At 36.2% G+C, this 18743-nt stretch overlaps 2 protein-coding genes and 1 long non-coding RNA gene across 3 annotated transcripts; all 3 read left to right on the plus strand.

Annotated features, from left to right (window-relative positions):
• Nucleotides 1-1969: 1969 nt before the first annotated feature.
• LOC102626342 (probable beta-D-xylosidase 6) lies at nucleotides 1970-6105 on the plus strand. The gene is made up of 6 exons (XM_006466302.4): nucleotides 1970-2919; nucleotides 3265-3431; nucleotides 3549-3646; nucleotides 3755-4105; nucleotides 4624-5040; nucleotides 5359-6105. Exons 1-6 carry the CDS (start codon nucleotides 2125-2127, stop codon nucleotides 5955-5957), a joined length of 2427 nt encoding a protein of 808 aa, XP_006466365.2. The 5' UTR covers nucleotides 1970-2124; the 3' UTR covers nucleotides 5958-6105.
• A 3599-nt stretch (nucleotides 6106-9704) lies between these two features.
• On the plus strand, nucleotides 9705-10731 carry LOC102626133 (uncharacterized). Its single transcript, XR_369397.4, has 3 exons — nucleotides 9705-9882; nucleotides 10044-10131; nucleotides 10297-10731. It is a non-coding gene; the product is annotated as an uncharacterized LOC102626133 (long non-coding RNA).
• A 4821-nt stretch (nucleotides 10732-15552) lies between these two features.
• Nucleotides 15553-18025, plus strand: LOC102625848 (transcription factor GTE2). The gene is made up of 2 exons (XM_006466301.4): nucleotides 15553-17376; nucleotides 17515-18025. Exons 1-2 carry the CDS (start codon nucleotides 15990-15992, stop codon nucleotides 17574-17576), a joined length of 1449 nt encoding a protein of 482 aa, XP_006466364.2. The 5' UTR covers nucleotides 15553-15989; the 3' UTR covers nucleotides 17577-18025.
• Nucleotides 18026-18743: the final 718 nt, after the last annotated feature.

Below are 18743 nucleotides of genomic sequence, written 5' to 3' on the forward strand. Positions count from 1 at the left end.
GGGGGGGGGTTTCATCGATGAAGGTATTAATAAGAATTTTATATTATTTTAAATTATTTTAATGGGAAAAATAAATTAAAGGGGTTCCATTAGGTTTTTCCGGGGGTGTCAATGGACCAGCTCAAAAGTTAAAACTGTTAATGAATTTCGAGTTTTGGGCTTTGTGGGTCAGGCAATCTTTGTATGGGTATGTCAAAAATATTACGCTGTGGGCATTAGGCAACGTGCATCTTTTCTTTTCTGTATTTTTACAATTGAATTAACAGTGATTCTCGAGTCCTACTTTCTGTTTCTGAGGTTCATGCATGCGACAACAGTGACATAAATTGGAGAAAAACCGGGTCTGGCCCAACTGTCCCTTTGTCATTTAATGGATCATTCTTATTGGGCTGAAAATCTAAGCCCGCACTGTCATGGGAGATTGATTTATTTTATTTTTAAAATGGGAGTTGGCAAAATTCAAATTGATTTTTTGACCTCTTAGCGCTTCCATAATTTAATCTTATAGGACCAACGGAATAAAAGTACTTAAAAATCACTCAACTAATTTCTAGGGCCAAAACTTAAATTTTGTCAGCCCTAACTTTAAGTTTGAGGAATGATGTAATTCAATTATAGTAAATATTGCTTAGATCTTATTTAATATTAAAATATTTTAGCTTTTAAACTATAATGATGAGATTTAATTAACTTATCTCTTAAGTCATCACAATTAAAATTTATCAAACACTTTAATACTGTAATTTTTAAGCTGCGGGCTGACTAACCCCAATATGAAAAGAAAATTAAAAGCGTCCTTGAAACACTAAACAAGGAGCCCTCATGACATTTCGCCTTCATCCGACAAAGATGTGTATTAAAAGCATTAATTGCACGCCGTAAAAATGTTTAAACTCGCCAAAACATTAATGTGTTTGTTTGGTCGATTATAAGAGAATTTCACACCAATTACGCAAAGTTAAAACTCGCCGAACACAATGCACGTGATTGGTCTTAGGCTGTAATCACGATTGGTCTTAGGCTGTAATATTTTTTTTTTTTTGTAGTCTCAAACTCTTAAGTCTTATTTCCATAGAAGAAATATCCACCAGACAAGCCAATCCTCTTTTAGTTTTTTTTTTTTAATGAGAACAAAATTATCAATTTATGCGTATCTCCTTCATTTGAATAATGTCACATGTCCAAAAAATTGATCCCTAATAATTTTGTATTCATTGATTAAATGATGAGATAATATAATTAATTCAAATGAATTTTTTTAAAAGTACTATCATATAATAAATGATACATAATATATCAGATTATTTGGGATTAATTTTTGGGATAACTATCATTACTTTCTTAATTTTTAGTATAATAATTTTTGTTAACATAGTATTATTACTTTTCAAAACAGATGAATAAATAATATAAAAAGGACATTTAATTGTCATTGCCGAACAATAGTTTTTTTCTCTTCTTTTATATTGCCGAACAATATTTTACTAAAATGACAGGGAATGGACAACACACAAATTAAAATTTTAACCCTATCTCTTCAAAACTCAAATATGAGGTAGTCAATCAAATAAATCTACTTAAAAACTATTTGATTAAGCGCTCTTAGGGTATAAATTTATTTTATTTTTTAAAAATTTGATGATTATAAAATCTCAAATGACGTAAGTGCTTAAGTCAATCTAAAAATCATTGTTATTTTTTAAGCTAACCATAACTTAAATTTTCTTTTTATTCCTTGTGTTAACCTAAAAACTTTCACCAATTGAACTAACATCTACATACTTTTTATTACTAAAAATCAAAACTTGGGGGTGGGGGGGGGGGGGGATTAACGTCTATCAAATTGTCTTATTGTATAATATTTGACCGTCTATACCAAGTCTAGGTGCATTTTACTTTCATAAGCTATGAAATCAAATAATGCTAGACATCAAATTGTATACTAAATTTATCATTACAAACGATTTGTCCATCATCAATTTGAATGATGAGATAATGAAGTAAATTTATTTGAGTTCGTGAAACATGCGAAAAATTTTTAATCCATTTTATAACATTTCATTTGGTTAACATAGCACAAACAAATCATATTTTCTCCCATAGCAACTAACACAACTCTCAGTTATGAGTCGACCATTCATGTCAATCCAACTAAGAGAAAGAATCCTCTTCCGCGTTCTACAACTCTTTGTCCTAGTCAACGTCATCGCCTTCTCCAACTCAAAACCAGTCTTAAATAAACCGGACTTCCCATGCAAGCCGCCGCATTTTGACTCATGCCCATTTTGCAACACCTCTCTGTCAATCAGCACGAGGGCCAAGTCTCTCATATCTCTACTCACTCTCCAAGAAAAGATCCAACAACTTTCTGATAATGCCTCGGCCATTCCAAGACTTGGCATTCCTGCCTACGAATGGTGGTCTGAGTCACTTCATGGGATTGCCTCCAATGGCCCTGGTGTCAACTTCAATGGAACTGTGTCATCTGTCACCAGTTTCCCTCAAGTTCTCGTCTCTGCAGCTTCTTTCAATAGAAGCCTTTGGTCCAATATTGGATCAGCTGTAGCTGTCGAGGCGAGGGCCATGTACAATCTTGGCCAAGCGGGGTTGACGTTTTGGGCACCAAATATTAACATTTTTAGGGACCCCAGATGGGGCAGAGGCCAGGAGACTCCTGGGGAAGATCCCATGGTTGTGTCTGCTTATGCTGTTGAGTTTGTGAAAAGTTTTCAGGGTGAGAATTGGAAGAGTGATGATGGTGGTATTGGTTTTGGGTTTCGAGAGAAGAGGGTGTTGAAAGGGTTTGGTGAAGAGAGTGATCGTGGTGATGAGCTTATGCTTTCTGCTTGTTGCAAGCATTTGATTGCTTATGACTTGGAGAAATGGGGAAATTTCAGTAGATATTCCTTCAATGCTATGGTAAGTCTTTCTTTTTCATTGTCTTTGTGAGCAAATTTCAACTGGGTTTTGTTTGTTTTCAAGCTTTATCTTTAACATTTTCTGGTTTCGAAGCCAAAATTCCATTGGCTGGTGTTTGTTATAGCTTAATTGATAATCGTTTGCTAGTGTTAGTACGTATAGTTCTGATATGTCTTAACCTAATTTTGTAATTTGTAATAGGCCATACATCTAAATTTGGTTGGGGATGGACTGTTTCTTCTATTAGTATGTTAACGAATGTCTACTGGGTTCTGGTTGCTTTATGTCAACTCTGGTTTGGCCACTTCCTATTCAAAGTGTATTAGCAAATTTGTTTATCTGTAGATAACAGAGCAAGACACGGAGGACACATTTCAGCCGCCATTTCGTAGTTGTATCGAACAAGGTAAGGCGAGTTGCATAATGTGTTCCTACAATCAAGTTAATGGGGTGCCTGCATGTTTGAGAGGAGATCTGTTCCAAAAGGCTCGAAATGAATGGGGCTTCAAAGGGTAACAACTTTTAAGATCTTGTTATACAATGACTTGAAGAGAAATGAGAAAATTGAAACTCAAATTTGAATTTTTTGTAAGACCTACATGTAGACCCCTCTTATGGCATACGTACAGGTACATAACCTCTGACTGTGATGCCGTGGCCACAATCTTTGAATATCAGAACTACACAAAAACGCATGAGGATTCAGCTGCCGGTGTTCTTAAAGCAGGTTTTTGTCATTTGTTTCTTATCTTTTGAATTTTTTCACAATTGTTTCCACAAATAACAATCCAGGGTTTGTTATTTTTAAAATTACAATAAAACTAATTGTTTGCAGGAATGGATATTAATTGCGGAACATGCATGCTGCGACACACTCAATCTGCAATAGATAAAGGAAAAGTGCAAGAGAAAGACATAGACAGAGCCCTTCTTAATCTTTTTTCAGTTCAACTCCGTCTTGGGCTATTTAATGGAGACCCAAGAAAAGGCAAGTATGGAAAATTGGGACCTGACGATGTTTGTACCTCTGAGCACAAGAAACTAGCACTTGATGCAGCCAGGCAGGGGATTGTGCTTCTAAAGAATGATAAGAAGTTCCTGCCTTTGAATAAAAATGCAGTTTCGTCATTAGCTATTATTGGCCCACTGGTAAACAACATCAGCCAAATGGGTGGCGGTTACACAGGTACCATGCAATAGATTTCATCCATACATTGACTATTGCTAAGAACAAAGTAGATAATCATGTTTTTTCTTCATTAATATTAGAATTTATCAGCTTTGTTGTATATTTTGCTTTTCTTAAAATTACTATTATGCTGTATACTTATACCGTGCCTAACAGGCAAAAATGCTCCTTATCTGGTTTTCCTTGTTTACAAGTTTTCCCAAATTTAAGCTTCCTCCTGTTCTGTTTCAAACTATAGGAACTGTTAGGACCTAAAAGCTAAAGAAAATTATTAAGGTTCTTTTCTTTCTTTTCCTGACCAGTTCCCATAGTTTCAATAATGTCGGGACAATTTGATTTGAGACTGCAACATGATTTGTTTCCAGTAATTTTGAAATCTAAATTTATTTCAGTAGCAAATATGATGAAACTTGATTTGTTCTAAATTGGAGTGACTGTGGCATCTCTCATGCTTGTGATGATCTTACTACTTCCAAATAGGACGTGATAATTACTTGGTATCCGTGATGTTCTAGGAATTCCATGTAGCCCGAAGAGCCTTCTTCGAGGACTTGAAGCCTATGTTTCCAAGACTCACTATGCTTCTGGTTGCCATGATGTACCTTGTAATTCTGATGCTGGGTTTCATGAAGCAGTCCGTATTGCCAAGAAGGCTGATTTTGTTATTGTGGTGGCTGGCCTGGATTTGACACAAGAAACTGAAGATCGTGACCGAGTAAGTCTTCTCCTGCCTGGTCAACAGATGTCCCTGGTAACCTCTGTTGCTCGCACTAGTAAAAGGCCAGTGATTTTAGTTCTTACTGGTGGTGGACCCCTGGATGTGTCATTTGCTGAAGCAGATTCACAGATTTCAAGCATTCTCTGGATTGGGTATCCTGGTGAAGCTGGTGCAAAAGCACTCGCAGAAATCATCTTTGGTGATTTTAATCCAGGTTGGTAATAAAATAAGTTCCTTATTACCTAAAGAAAAGGGAACTTTTATTTGCTGAAAGGGATTTAAATCTCTCTTGAGAACAAAAATCATCTCTTTTTTTGTTATGGTATTTGAATGTTGAGCATCCTCTTAGAGCATACTCACTGCAAACTGAGATCTAAATAGAAACTGATTTAAGAATGCTATAGCAGAGTTTTAAGTTCAAGCACCAAGTAATAAAAAATGAGATGATTTCTTCCTCTCCGTCATCCAAACGTCAGGTTCCTTTTTTGATTTCCAATATAGAATTTAATGCAACTTTTGGTCTTAATAACAGGTGGAAGACTTCCTATGACTTGGTATCCTGAGTCATTCACCAAGGTTCCCATGAATGATATGAACATGCGAGCTGATTCTTCTCGTCAGTATCCTGGCAGGAGCTATAGATTTTACACCGGAACTCAAGTGTATGGATTTGGACATGGCTTAAGCTACACCAATTATAGTTACAAGTTTCTGTCAGCACCAAGTGAACTAACTATATCGGCCTCCCTTAAGGCTGGTTCTGACAAGAATATACTACAACAAACGGGATCAAGACTTGATTATGTACACATTGATGAGGTGACATCTTGCACTTCATTGAGGTTTCATGTACAAATTTCGGTGACAAATGCAGGAGATGTAGACGGAAGCCATGTGGTGATGTTGTTTGCGAGAGTACCAAAAGTTTCCCAAGGAACTCCAGAGAAACAGTTAATTGGATTTGATCGTGTCCATACTGTTGCAAAAGGATCAAAAGAAATTAGCTTTGGAGTCGATCCTTGCGAGCAACTTAGTATTGCAAATAAGCATGGAAGAAGGATACTGCCTCTGGGTAATCATGTTCTAATGGTAGGAGAATTGCGGCATTCTCTTACAATTGAAACTTACTGACGGCCATACAGGAATTGAAACATACAGCATAAATAAATTTGATTTTCAATTAAAAGGTTGCAAAATATATTTTGAAAGTAACACAACCTCTTGCTACAGTTTGTTCTTTAAAATTGTGGAAATTTGACAGAGATAATTTCACCTTTTATCCTCTTTTGTCTTCTAGATGAACGCGAGGACAAAGGCAATATGTTTATCCCATAAATGGTGTGATCATTACTGATTACATGGATGTTGTGTCATGGTAACTGCCTGATGCTTAAGTTAAGAATCCTGCAACCCCATAGCATTACATGATTTGCTGTGAAATTGAAACCGTGTATAGCTTTATGGAGTTGGTTGCTTCTAGCATGATGGAGGATAATGGGATGTTGCGTTATAAAGATTGTGTTTAGGTAGCTAGTCAAACATCCAACACCTATTCTGGGATTAGCATCCGTTCATTCTTCCATGCATTGTTGTTTCAATAAAGTAAAAAGTAAAAGCATGTGCTTGGATAAAGTAGAAGTTTTTATATTTCAATAAGCTGCATATTTTAATTTGCATTTTGGTTGTATTGTAAAAGTTACATCCACAACAGCAACAGCAACAGCAATATTCATCGCAAGAACGTAGCAAAACCCAAATAATATTTCCTAGCAAATCTCACTTTACTTACTTAGATGTCTCTATCAACCAACCAATAGGCCTTTGGTCCAGTGGAAGAGCCCTTGCACTTAGAATAATGAGTGTAAGGGTTCGAGTTTCCATAAAAATATTTATGGGGCTTATTTATAATCCTTCCTCAATTATCACATAATTAAGTGGAGCCAGTCTATTCCTCACGAAATGTGAGTAGGGTGGACAGCCTTCAAATATTTGAGAGGGACGAAATGTGAGTAGAGTGGACAGCCCTCAAATATTTGAGAGGGTTTGAAGAATTTGGACAGCGCTTCAGAGGAGTACATGCCACGATGAAGGTCCCAATTGTAGAATCAGAGGAGTACATGCCACGATGAAGGTCCCAATTGTAGAATCAGAGGAGTACATGCCACGATGAAGGTCCCAATTGTAGAATCTGTGTGTAAATATTAATTGTAATACCTACAGTCCTGTATAAACAGTATTAAAAAAAAAAAAGATGTCTCTATCAAGCATAAAATAAAAAAGCTGACATACAGATGCATTATCTCAAAAGCACTGCACTGCTCCACTTGACGGTGTCATGTTCTTTATCTCAAGTTTTTTCAAACTGATATGGCAAAGAGAACCTTTCCTTTTCCTTTATCTTGGTTTGATATTATGTTCTACGTAATCCTTCTTTTGTTCATTTTCTAATGCCAATTTGGCAACTGATCACTCGAAATTAGAGTGAAAACGCGAAAGCAAAAGTATTTAAAAGTTGCATGAAGAATATGATTCCCCCTCATAGGATGTTTTTGGTATAATAGTTAGATCTAAGTCGGCAAAACGACGCGATAAAATTGCCTTTTACTTATCTCTGTTCACACGATAAAAAAATGTATGCGTTGAAGGTGGTGGAATTCTGACTCAATTTGATTCCTGAACTGAAGAAACTAAACAACTAGATTTGTCTACTGAATATTTTTATTTTTATTATATCTAGTGCTTCTATTAAAATATATCATATATGCTAGAGTTATAAATTTTAGTCGGTTAAGTAAACCTCGAGAACAATTTTATACCGAAATTATGTAGATGGAGGATAAAATTCGGAACCAAAGGTGTAGCAAAGGCCAATGGGGTTAGAGTCAAATGGCTAGGACAATAACTACATAATACGCAAGCACAAGTTATATATGTCTTTTTGACGACGAAGTATGAACAACTTTACTTTAGCCGACCATCAATAGAGTTGCTAACTGGACAAAGGTTTTCCAGGGGAATAAAAATGTTCACTTTTGGTCAATTTCCACGTCTCTTGTAATTCTTTCCCCATTTCTATATATGAAAAAATGTGATGCCTTGTGCATTGCATGGTGCGACATTTTGGTGCGCCACAGGCCTACGGCAATAACACACGTTTCTATTGGATAAGGATTTAGTGTCCATTTTTTTTAGTACTAAATTAGTGGTTGTTCGACGATTAAAATATAAAAGTAAATTTAAAAATAAATCTTGACCAATTAGTTAGTGTTTAATAAAAACTCATCTTAGAAATGAATCTAATCAATCGTCAAAATAATCTGTTTCTATTTATCACATCTTATTAATTTTGTATTTGTTTATTATTACTTTCTCTAAATAGTAGATATAACAACCTAATTTATATTTTCTCTTTAATTTTATTTATGGCGCACGATTATATGTCGTAAATGATATCTTTTTTATGGTTATATTATTTTCTTTATAATAAAATGTTGATATATATTATATAAAAGGCCGTTTATATTTATTGATTTGTTGTGAAAGATGATTGAGTGAAAACCGTACTCATATTTAAACAAAATAGAATTCTATAACTATCTATAAATAAATAGTATTAAAATTGTAAATTAGTTATACCGTCCTAATGAGCATTATTATCTCCTAAATTATTACTCAATTTTTTTTTATATTTCAACTTAATTTTAGAAACACATTGACTAAAATATGTGGTGACTATTTTGAGGTATGCTCGTAAAATTAATTGCCTTTAATTCGCGGGAAGATAAAACAAATTGCAAAATTAATTTAATTCAATTCTAAACGTAATTTATGGGAATGTGAGAACTGAGAACCACTCAGGCTATTCTCACGCGGTCCGGTAACCAACGCAGCCCCACCCCGCGCCCCCACCTTTGACTTTTGATTTGCCCACTGACTTACCTTTTTGTACCCAAGCAAATTTCTGTAGTCCCACATAAATGTAAATAAATGAGTGTTTTGACCTTTTCACTATTTGATTATTCAAACACAAAAGTATTTGATGGGTTTTTTTTTTTGTTTTTATCATCCACTTGAACTAAACTGAAATAATGTTAGGAATATAAAAGCATTTAAAATTAAAAAGAATATGAAATATAGTTTTAAATTAAGTATTAAAATGTACTTATTTTTTAAAAGCTATTATTTATTTATTTATTTATTTATTTATTGCCAACTGATTTGTCGTTATGGAAAATAAAAATTACAAAGAATAGTATGAGAATTGTATTGCGCAACATAAACATTAGTAAGGCATAATTTTGCATTTTTGAAACTGAAAAGGCATCTATGCGTAATTACGATGCCGTCCTTGAGTCTTGAGATATAAATAATGTTGTAAATAATGACAAATGATGGGCCGCTATCAATTCCAAAAGAAAAGGCAAAATTTAGGGTAGTAAGTAAGTCAAGGATAACCACTTGGGATTAGTCCAAGTACTAGAGCCATTTCCTCATAATTGTGAGGGAAGTGATTTTAGCTCCATATATATATTATGGGGGTTTAATTTAAATTTTTTTTTTTAGAGTTTTAGAGTTTGAGTGAAAATAGTTTTTTTCATAGAATGAGAGTTAGGTATCCTTCGAATATTTGAGAGGATTAAAAATCTGAACAGTGTCATATCAAAATTAATATAAATGAGTCTTAATAATTTATATGGTGTAAATATTATGAACAATAGTTCTCTTCGAAAAAAAAAAAAGTAAGTGAAGGATGATGATGGAAGGGAATAAATAACTTTTTAGAAAATGTTAAATAAATGCAATTCCCTTGAAAATAAAAAGAGTGTAGAAGGTACCTCCCTATGATGTATGTAAATGTGAAAGAGTGACAAATGTTCGCTCATTGATGATATAAAAGGCAACCAAGTCCACAGATTCATCTTCCGCTCAATATCCCATATGTAATACATTCAGAGTGCATAATCTCTCATAACACAGCATCAATCCAAGAATAGTGAGTGAGTGGCCAACTGCACCATGAGTGACCCTAAATATGCTTATCCTTATCCTGCTCAAGGTACCTTATTTGTTGTTATTATTTTATCATTGATCTGTTCTGGAAAATGCTTTCTTTGTGATTTTATGTGTTACAAAAAAAAGAAAAAAGAAAAAAACACCCCTTTTAATTACGATTGAGGAGAAGTGTGAATGAATTGGTAATTTTGTGATGGCGTGCAGGATATTATCAAGGACCCCCAGTGATGGCACCTCCTCAGTATGCAGCAGCTCCACCACCCAGGAGAGAGCCTGGTTTCCTTGAGGGATGGTAAGTAATTATCTATTCCCATTTCATGCATGTTCTCTTATGCATATCTTCTCATGTTTCTTTATTTTTTCTTTAGAATTGGGTTTATAATTTGTATGATCTAATCTCTCCCTCTCTCTCTCTCTTTTTAATTTTTCATTTGTTTTGCGTTATATGCTGTTGCAGTTTGGCTGCTTTATGTTGCTGCTGCCTTCTTGACGAGTGCTGCTGCGATCCCTCTATCATCTTTATCGACTAGTTAATGATGATGATAATAATAATAATAATAATCCGGTAATTTCAGTGTTAGTAATTTCACCTACTTTATGTCTATTGGAATATATATAGTGTCAATGATGAACTTGCTTGACGCATGAACTTGTTCATTTCTGGGGTCATTATAATTTTTTTTGCCTTTTTTTAAAAAAAAATTCTATCTGTTAGAGTCGTTCATGCAATTCAGGGGGATTTCCGCTAGGATTTGCTATGGGTGTAATGTTGGTCTTGGTGCTTGATTGTATACTTCTCTTCCCCCTTCCCCCCCTCTCCTTTGAAATTTTCATTTTGTGGGTTGATAATAAGAAGATAAGAAAATTATGGTCCTTGTGGATCAAAATTCAATCTCTTCGTAATGAGTGTTTTACACTTTTCACTTTCACCGATTGAATTATTAAATTGGTAGATGACAGAGGAATGTGGCTACTTTTTTGAATTTGGTGCATAAGCTTGCGTGGTGTGGGGACTGTCCATTTGACTAGAAAGTGCGGTGCTACTCGTTTTTCTCTCCGATCCTTCCTTCCCCTCCAAAAAAAAAAAAAAATCACATAATAAATGATTATTAAGGAGATTTGTTGGGTTTTTTTTTTTTTAAGTCTGTTATACAGAGATATTACTGACATTATATCAGATATTACAATTAATATTTACAATCATACTATATAACTGGGACTACCACATCAGACATTACAATTAATATTTACAATCATACTATATAACTGGGACTACCATCATACATTGACACACTGAAGTATATGCTCAGATATTTTAAACCTTTTCTAATATTCGAGGGGTGTCTGCTCCACTCACATTTCGTAAGGGAGAGACTGTCTCCACTCAATTAATTGATAATTGAGGAAGAACTGAAACTAACCTCCATAATGCTCTTATGGAGGCTCGAACCCTTGAACTCAACATTGTAAGTGCAAGGCTTCTCCCATTGAACCAAATGCCTATTGGTGGAGGTTTGTTGGGTTGAGCTGTCAAAAGTGTCTAAATTCAATCTAGTGGGTTGATAATAAGAAGATAAGAAAATAAGATAACAAGTGTACCTTTGTAATAATATATATTTTCAAAAATAGACTTACGAAAAAAATTAATTTAAATTCATGTTTATAAATTAAAATTTTAAAAATAAAAAACTTATCATCGATCTCTTATATATTCCTTTGTCGGTCATGGCACCGTCTCCGGCGATTAAAAAAATTGACTTAAGCTAACAAATCACATACCATCGGATCTTAAATTTGTTGATCTATCCAATAATAGTAAGTTTTATTGAAAAAAAAGGTCATGTTGGATCAAGGCGCTTGGTGCAACTACTTAGATGGTAATCCATAATTGAATTTCTCTAACTTTTAACACATTTAGTTATGGAGTTTTGAAATGAAGATTGTCTATCCTCTGAAAACTAATTGGTAATCAAAGAATGGATATTGGACCCGTTCACGTCATTACCCCGTATTCTTAAGGGCGGTCGCTAGCCCTCCATGATGCCAAGAATCTGTCAATTAGCAATGCATTGGGAACTCGATCTATCCTACGCCCACGTTTTGACATAGCTATTAGTTGATACAGTGTCAGTCCACTCCGCTAGTTGATTTGGCCACAGCCGAGCCTCCACCGTTCACGATACTAACACACTGCTGAGTAGTTGATATGGTGCTAGCCCACCTATCGAACATGTAACTAGGCTTTGATACCACTTAATGAATCGGGGCGCTTGTTGCAACTTTCTAGTAGGTTTTCCGTCATTGAATTTCAATATTTGGTACTAAATTCTTTGAATTGATTGATAGCATGAAATTGTTGCTGCTTTATTTTTAAGTTATTGAATGATTCTTATTAATATAAAAAAAAAAATTGCTTTTATATAATTAATTTATTATTTACTTCTTAAAGAGTCATATGATATATATGGTAAATATATTAAATTCATTAGCACTAACAATAAGTTCAATTTTATGTTTTTTTGCTTTCTATTTATGGTTTGTACTGTAGGACCAAAAATAAATAGGCCTCATAAGGTCCAAATAAATTTAACCACAATAAGATCCATCCAATAATTATTTTTCAAATTAAGCCCACGAAGTGGTGGACAAACCACCTATAATGTTCCTCCTAAGTAACAAGGTTTTAAAGCTCAAAAGGAGCCGAAGTCCTAGGTTCTAATCATAAGACGAACCACCTAGGATAAATCAATTAGGTGTCGAAGAATTCAAAACCCAAAACATGATGAGTTACTAGACTCTTATCCTAGGACGAACCTCCTAAGTTTGGAGGCTCCATGATCCCAAGATTTTAATAAAAATAACATAAGGATAAAATGTTTATTCCTTTAATCCACATACAAGTTTGTATATCAATGTGTCAATCAACATGGTCACTAAAAGACAAATGTTGCAAAATGTCACAAGAACGATGACATTTATCATCAAAATAACTATCACTCAAGTCAAATCAGTTTGGCCGATAAATATATCTTTCATTTTCGCTAAAAGGTAAGACAAATAGAGACTCAAAAGGAGAAAATGGTAACTTTTACCCTCTAATATTTCTCTTTCTAAATTTATATTTCCAAAAGTCCGGTGACTGACTTGACCGTCGGAGGGTTTGTGCCGACAAAATCGGCCCTCTGATCATTTTCTTGTGTTTGTAGAGTATCACTAGACAATAATATTTTGATTGCCTAAGGAAGTGGATTGAGAAGAGGATATATAAAGGCTCACCAAGATCAGCTCAAACGAAAAACTCACCACCATCAAATCCAACAAAGAGGAACCTAAGTCCTAAGAGGGTCGTTATCAGTTGAAACTGTCATATCATAAGTTGAGTCAAAATTTACACCAACATATAATATTAGTGAAAATAATATTTCTATTTTTCGTCATTTGGAAGTAAAAATAATTTATTTGAATGATTGATTTACCGAATACACATAGTAAATTATTTGACGTATGGCTGCGTAATAATTTTAAGTTACCAAACATCTTACATAAAATGTCTCTAAAGCTGATTATTTGAGAATTCATGTTAGAATTCATTTTTCTGGAAGCTAGGGGGGCGATCACAAACATATCCTGATTTTTTTGAAAGGAAAAACAATCCAAACACATCCTTGGTTGTTGTTTGCTAATAATTTATTCTCCCCCGCAACGAGGGTCAATATACGAGCTACGTCGCTTAAGTTCATCGATTGACATTTCATAAACCTATATTATATTATATTATATTATATTATCAGTAGAATTCAACAATTCCACTCAAAATAAATTTAATTAAAGCCCAAGGTGAGAGTCAACGGAAATCTGAGAAGTCTAAGCCTTATCCACATGATCTGAATTACAATTGGATTCAATTGAATTGGAACCACCATTATCCGTAATCCATCTTATTACTGTTTTTCTTCAAAAACAGTAATAAGGAAGTCGCCAGTGTTTTTCTTGGAACATAATTTTAATTTGAAGTGAAAATATGAATTTATTCGTTGACACTTGTTTTGTTCGACGATTTAGTGCAGGTCCGCTCGTGGGCTTAAAGCCCAATAATGAGTGATCCCTGTTTCTAAAGGTTAGGCCCGCAAAGTCAGTAAATAATTAATTAAATAAGCAAATCAACAAAAACATAAGAAAGAGTAATTATAATTCAGTGCTGGGTTTGTTTGTTTGTTTTTTTTTTCTTAGAGACAATTTTATCATTTATGAAAATTATAAAACAAAACATTCAAATTAAGATGCGAGTGCAAATCTGAATCCTCAGTATTTAAATAAATTTCCGTTTATGCGTACCGGCATAAGAAAACGTCGGCTAAGTCATTGAGATGTACGTATGTATCTCCAGTACCTTCGCGGAAAGAGCACATGCACGCCGAGGAAAGTTCAAAGTTTACTTAATTTTCTTAAACTCCGTAAATCTGTAAGACGATTGTGCATGAATGAATTCTGATATATGAGTCGAATCAACGTGTGTTTTTGAAAACATGCGACCGTAGGATTTTAAAATAATATATTTATTAATCGTTTTATCATTAAGTTATTTCCTAAACGTGCCGCGTGCGGCAACGTGTCCTCAAAAAAGAAATCACAGGGCATTTGTAAATCTGGGCGTTTACTTTTATGTGTGTGTGTGTTTAATAGATTATGCTAATCTGCATAATAAGTGGGAAGTAGGTGAGAAACAATACTGTAGGAACTGCAAATACCTCTTATTTTAAAAGAGAGGAGCTATTGGCATCCCTTCATAATCCTTATAAAATCTCTTTGCTAAAAACACCCAACAGGAATAAATGGAAATTTTGATCACTTCTAAAAGCATCCTTTTTTATTCCACAATTAACCCTTCCCATAAATCCTGATAAAATAAGATTCTTTACTAAATATTTGTTATACTTTGTTAAGTTTCTTAACTTATCTTTCTCCTTTTCAAACTTGCCTTTACAATTTCCTCAATTCTGTTAATAGTTTCTTGTTTTGTTTTTAAATTATTTCTGACTATTTATTTATTTATTTATTTTTGAATATATTGGAAGTGAAATCCTTGAAATGTTTTGGCATCTATATAACAGCCAGTAGACAATAACTATGTTTCACTATATGAAATTATGAATGAAAATTGCAAACGATACAAGAGCCCGGGGGGGGGGGGGGGGGGCATTGAATTTAGGGGTTAAATTTGTAAGTAGAAATAAAAAAAAAAGGTTTTCTATCAGGAGTAGGAGTTTTGAGGCTACGACTGACGAGGGCTGGCAGCAGCTGCGCTCATTTTGAAATAAAAAATTAGTGAGACCCGCGTCAGGCGATTTATTGATAGGGACTGGGGAGAATGTCCAGCTGATGGCCAAGTTGCACACGTGGCATATACCCCGTTGACGATGCTGACTTGGCATATTAGAAATCCTAGCAACCGCTTATATTTGGCGGGAGATGATTTCCCAAGAATTAAGAGAAAAAAAAAGAAAAAAGAAAGAAAGATATCTTCGCTTCGCTGGCACTTCCCTGATTGAACCCCACCGCACACGTCATTCTGGTGTGCCTCGCAATTTCTTTCCTGATTTCGCCCTTCCCCTCCAAATTCAAAAAGCATGTCGTTTTCGCTTTCTTCCCCCCACTATATTTAATAATAATAATAATAATAATAATTTAATATATTTCCAAAAATTTGAATTCCCACGCGAAGAGATATCATCCAACGGCGGATGACTAGCCACGTGGGCCACCTCCTCAGATCTGAACCATAAGTGACAGATGGACACGGCTCGTCGATGATTAAAGAGATCCAAACCGTGAGATCCAAGATCTACGGCTGAACACCTGCCCGATAAATTCACGGGCAGAGGTGGGTGGCCTTTAAGAAGTGGGGCTGGTGCTTCTCACGTTTATGCGCAGCATACGGCCCAGGCCACACTCACACAGAGGGCAGCAGCTGAAGCCGTCATTTTCCCCTTTTGCCCTCTTGTTCTCTCTCTCTCTTTCTGGCTCTCAGTGCTTTTATCACAACTTTTTAAGTTCTCGTAACTACTTTATCCAGTGATGATTTCCCGCCATTTTTGGCTACTGCCCCGCCGGTGATTTTAAAGAAAGAAAACGACGAGTGGGTTTTGGTAAATGGCACCGGCCGCTCTGCCCAGTCGAAATGAGCCGTGTTGGGGAGAGCCCAAGGTTTATGCGAGGAGGCACTCGAGCGCAACCACCACCACCACTGTCGCCGCCTCCGCTGCGAACTATAGGGACACTAAGAATAACAACATTCCTAAATGCAACAATCCTCCTCTTTTCCAATCAAAACCTAACCCGAATCCGAACAAAGAGACCCGTGCACATGATCCAACAAGCAACGTGCATTTCAAGAAGACTCCTACGCCGGCCCAACCCCAATCCCTACCCGAATCGGATTATGTGACGTTCAATCTTGGTGCGTACACGAGGCGAGAACTCAAGGACCTGAGAAAGCGCCTGGTCTCTGATCTTGAAAGGGTCCGGAACCTCGGAACTCGGATCGCGAACTCAGACTTCCAAGCCACACACGTTTACCCAACAACGAAGAGTCAAAACAGGGGAGGATCGAAACGGGCCAACCCGTTTGGAAACCCGAAGGCGAAACGAGCAGCCGCGGGGACACCGTCATTAACATCAACAAAGAATGCGATGCGAAGGTGTGGTGAGATACTGACAAAGCTGATGAAGGACAAACAGGGGTGGGCTTTCAACACCCCCGTGGATGTCGTCTCGTTGCGTCTCCGCGACTATCATGACATCATCAAGAAGCCGATGGATTTGGGGACGGTCAGGTCAAAACTGGAAAACAATGTTTACAAGTGTCCGCAGGAATTCGCAGAAGATGTGAGACTCACCTTTAACAACGCGCTGGTGTACAATCCTAAGGGTCACTATGTTTACGCAATGGCAGAGACCTTGTCAGCTAAATTCGAGCAAATGTTTCAGAAATTGTCCAAGCAGCAGCAACGGCAGGGGATTTTGGTTAATAAGGAAGAAGAAGCAGCATTGGTGAGGGGAAGGGGGAAGGGAAGGGGAAAAGCGAGGGAGATGAGTTTGGAAGAGAAGATGGCGTTGGGGAGGAGTCTGGAGGAGTTGCCGCAAGAGGAATTGGGAAAGTTGTTGGGTATTGTTAAGAAGAGAAATAGTGGTAATGGGAGTTTGTCTTGCCATGGGGATGAGATTGAACTGGATATTGAGGCGCTTGATAATGATACGCTGTGGCAACTTGTTCGATTCGTGGATAATTTTAAGAAAGCTGAGAAGGATAAAACCGAGAAGGAACCCATGTGCAGCCAAGTTGCAGTTGCAGTTGCAGCACCTGTGGTGATTGAGAGGAGCAAGAAAGGGAACGTTGCTGCGGAGGAGGAGGTGGACATCGGAGAGGAGATTCCGGTGCAAAATTACCCGCCAGTGGTGATTGAGAGGGATGATGCTTCAAGTGGCACCTCTACTTCCAGCACTGATTCGGAGGATTCCTCTTCCTCTACCTCTAGTGGTATTTATCATTACTATCATAAAGCTCAAGCTCTTTTTATTTATTTTGTTTTGATTTGTTTGTGGAAATATTAGAACGTAGTCTAGTTTCAGTCGATGAGGTGAATGATGTAGTGACTGTGGGTTGTGCGTGCTGCAGGTTCGGGGAGTAGTTCATCATCTGATGATGACACTGCCCAATCACCATTTCCTGGAGCCTGAAGAAATGCCCACCATGACGACCCATCAAGCTTCTTGAAATTTTTTTGAAGATTATTACTATTGTATTTGTTTTGGGGAAACTACTTTTTGCTGGACTTGCTGATGGGTGGTGGTGAAAATGTCCAATTTGTAATGGTTGTAAAGTGAAGATTTTGACGGCTAGCCAGCAGCACTAGTTTTTAAGTGACTTGATTAGGAAACTAGGTTTACGTAATTAGGTGTCTGTTTTTAGCTTTAGTTGGTGACTTGGTGGGTGTACTGGATCAAACATAAAGATGAAGTGTAAAAAGAATTGGATTTGTGGCCAAAAAAAAAAAATTAGGGCTTCACCATCTCAGGCATCAGCAGAATGGCCACAGAGACATAGCTGAAGAATTATGTACAGAGAGGATACTGGATACCGTCATTATCATGTTCATATGCGCAATGAGAAAAAGGTTTTTTTTTTTTTTAATTTGTCTATTTGCTCTGTGGGAATTACTGCTTCTGCATGTGATGTGTGTCCTTTTATCTCATGAGTCATCATGATATATAGGCAGCTTTGGTCGTCATTTTGCACCGGCTTACTCCTTTCATTTTCCTGGCTATTTTCACCTTTCTGTATGCCTTTCCTTTTACCCTTATTTTAAAAGCTCTCACTTTTTGTTTGGTTTTTTGACTCCATATTGATTGATGATCGAGTGATTCACCTATTAACGAACTTTTTACTTCTATAAATGAACTTTCTTGTCTTAATCCAATGTTGATCCACGAATTTTGCAGCAAGAAATAGGGCTTCTATTAAAGATTTCCCGCATCATTTTGCAACAAGAAATAGCGTTTCGCTATCAATATTTCAATAGTGCTATTTCTGATTCTCGGATTCCCTTTGTGTTTAATTTTTTCATTGTATATCCCCGAAGGAAACATGGGCATAAACCTTGTGGCAGGGCTGATAAAAATTCAATTTGATGACGCTGGAGCACCCACTGGCATTTGTACTGGCAAGGATTTAAGAGCTATTGTTTCCCATGCTTTCCCAATATGGATGAAAGAATTGACCCTTTTTCATTTATATTGCCTTTCCGTTGTCTTTGCTATCTAGAATGAGACAGGGTAATTTTTACTATTTCCCCCTGAACTTGGTCCAACCCAAAGTTTGATGGATAGATTTCACGTCCAAATATG

Source organism: Citrus sinensis, chromosome 7 (genome assembly GCF_022201045.2).
Source record: "Citrus sinensis cultivar Valencia sweet orange chromosome 7, DVS_A1.0, whole genome shotgun sequence".
In the NCBI taxonomy this organism is placed as follows: domain Eukaryota; kingdom Viridiplantae; phylum Streptophyta; class Magnoliopsida; order Sapindales; family Rutaceae; genus Citrus; species Citrus sinensis.

Coding starts and splice junctions, on each gene's coding strand:
- LOC102626342 (XM_006466302.4), top strand. CDS start 2,125: ATGAGTCGACCATTCATGTCAATCCAACTAAGAGAAAGAATCCTCTTC. Junction 3,432..3,548: donor AATGAATGGGGCTTCAAAGG/GTAACAACTTTT, acceptor GCATACGTACAG/GTACATAACCTCTGACTGTG. Junction 4,106..4,623: donor AATGGGTGGCGGTTACACAG/GTACCATGCAAT, acceptor GTGATGTTCTAG/GAATTCCATGTAGCCCGAAG.
- LOC102625848 (XM_006466301.4), top strand. CDS start 15,990: ATGGCACCGGCCGCTCTGCCCAGTCGAAATGAGCCGTGTTGGGGAGAG. Junction 17,377..17,514: donor CTCTTCCTCTACCTCTAGTG/GTATTTATCATT, acceptor TGCGTGCTGCAG/GTTCGGGGAGTAGTTCATCA.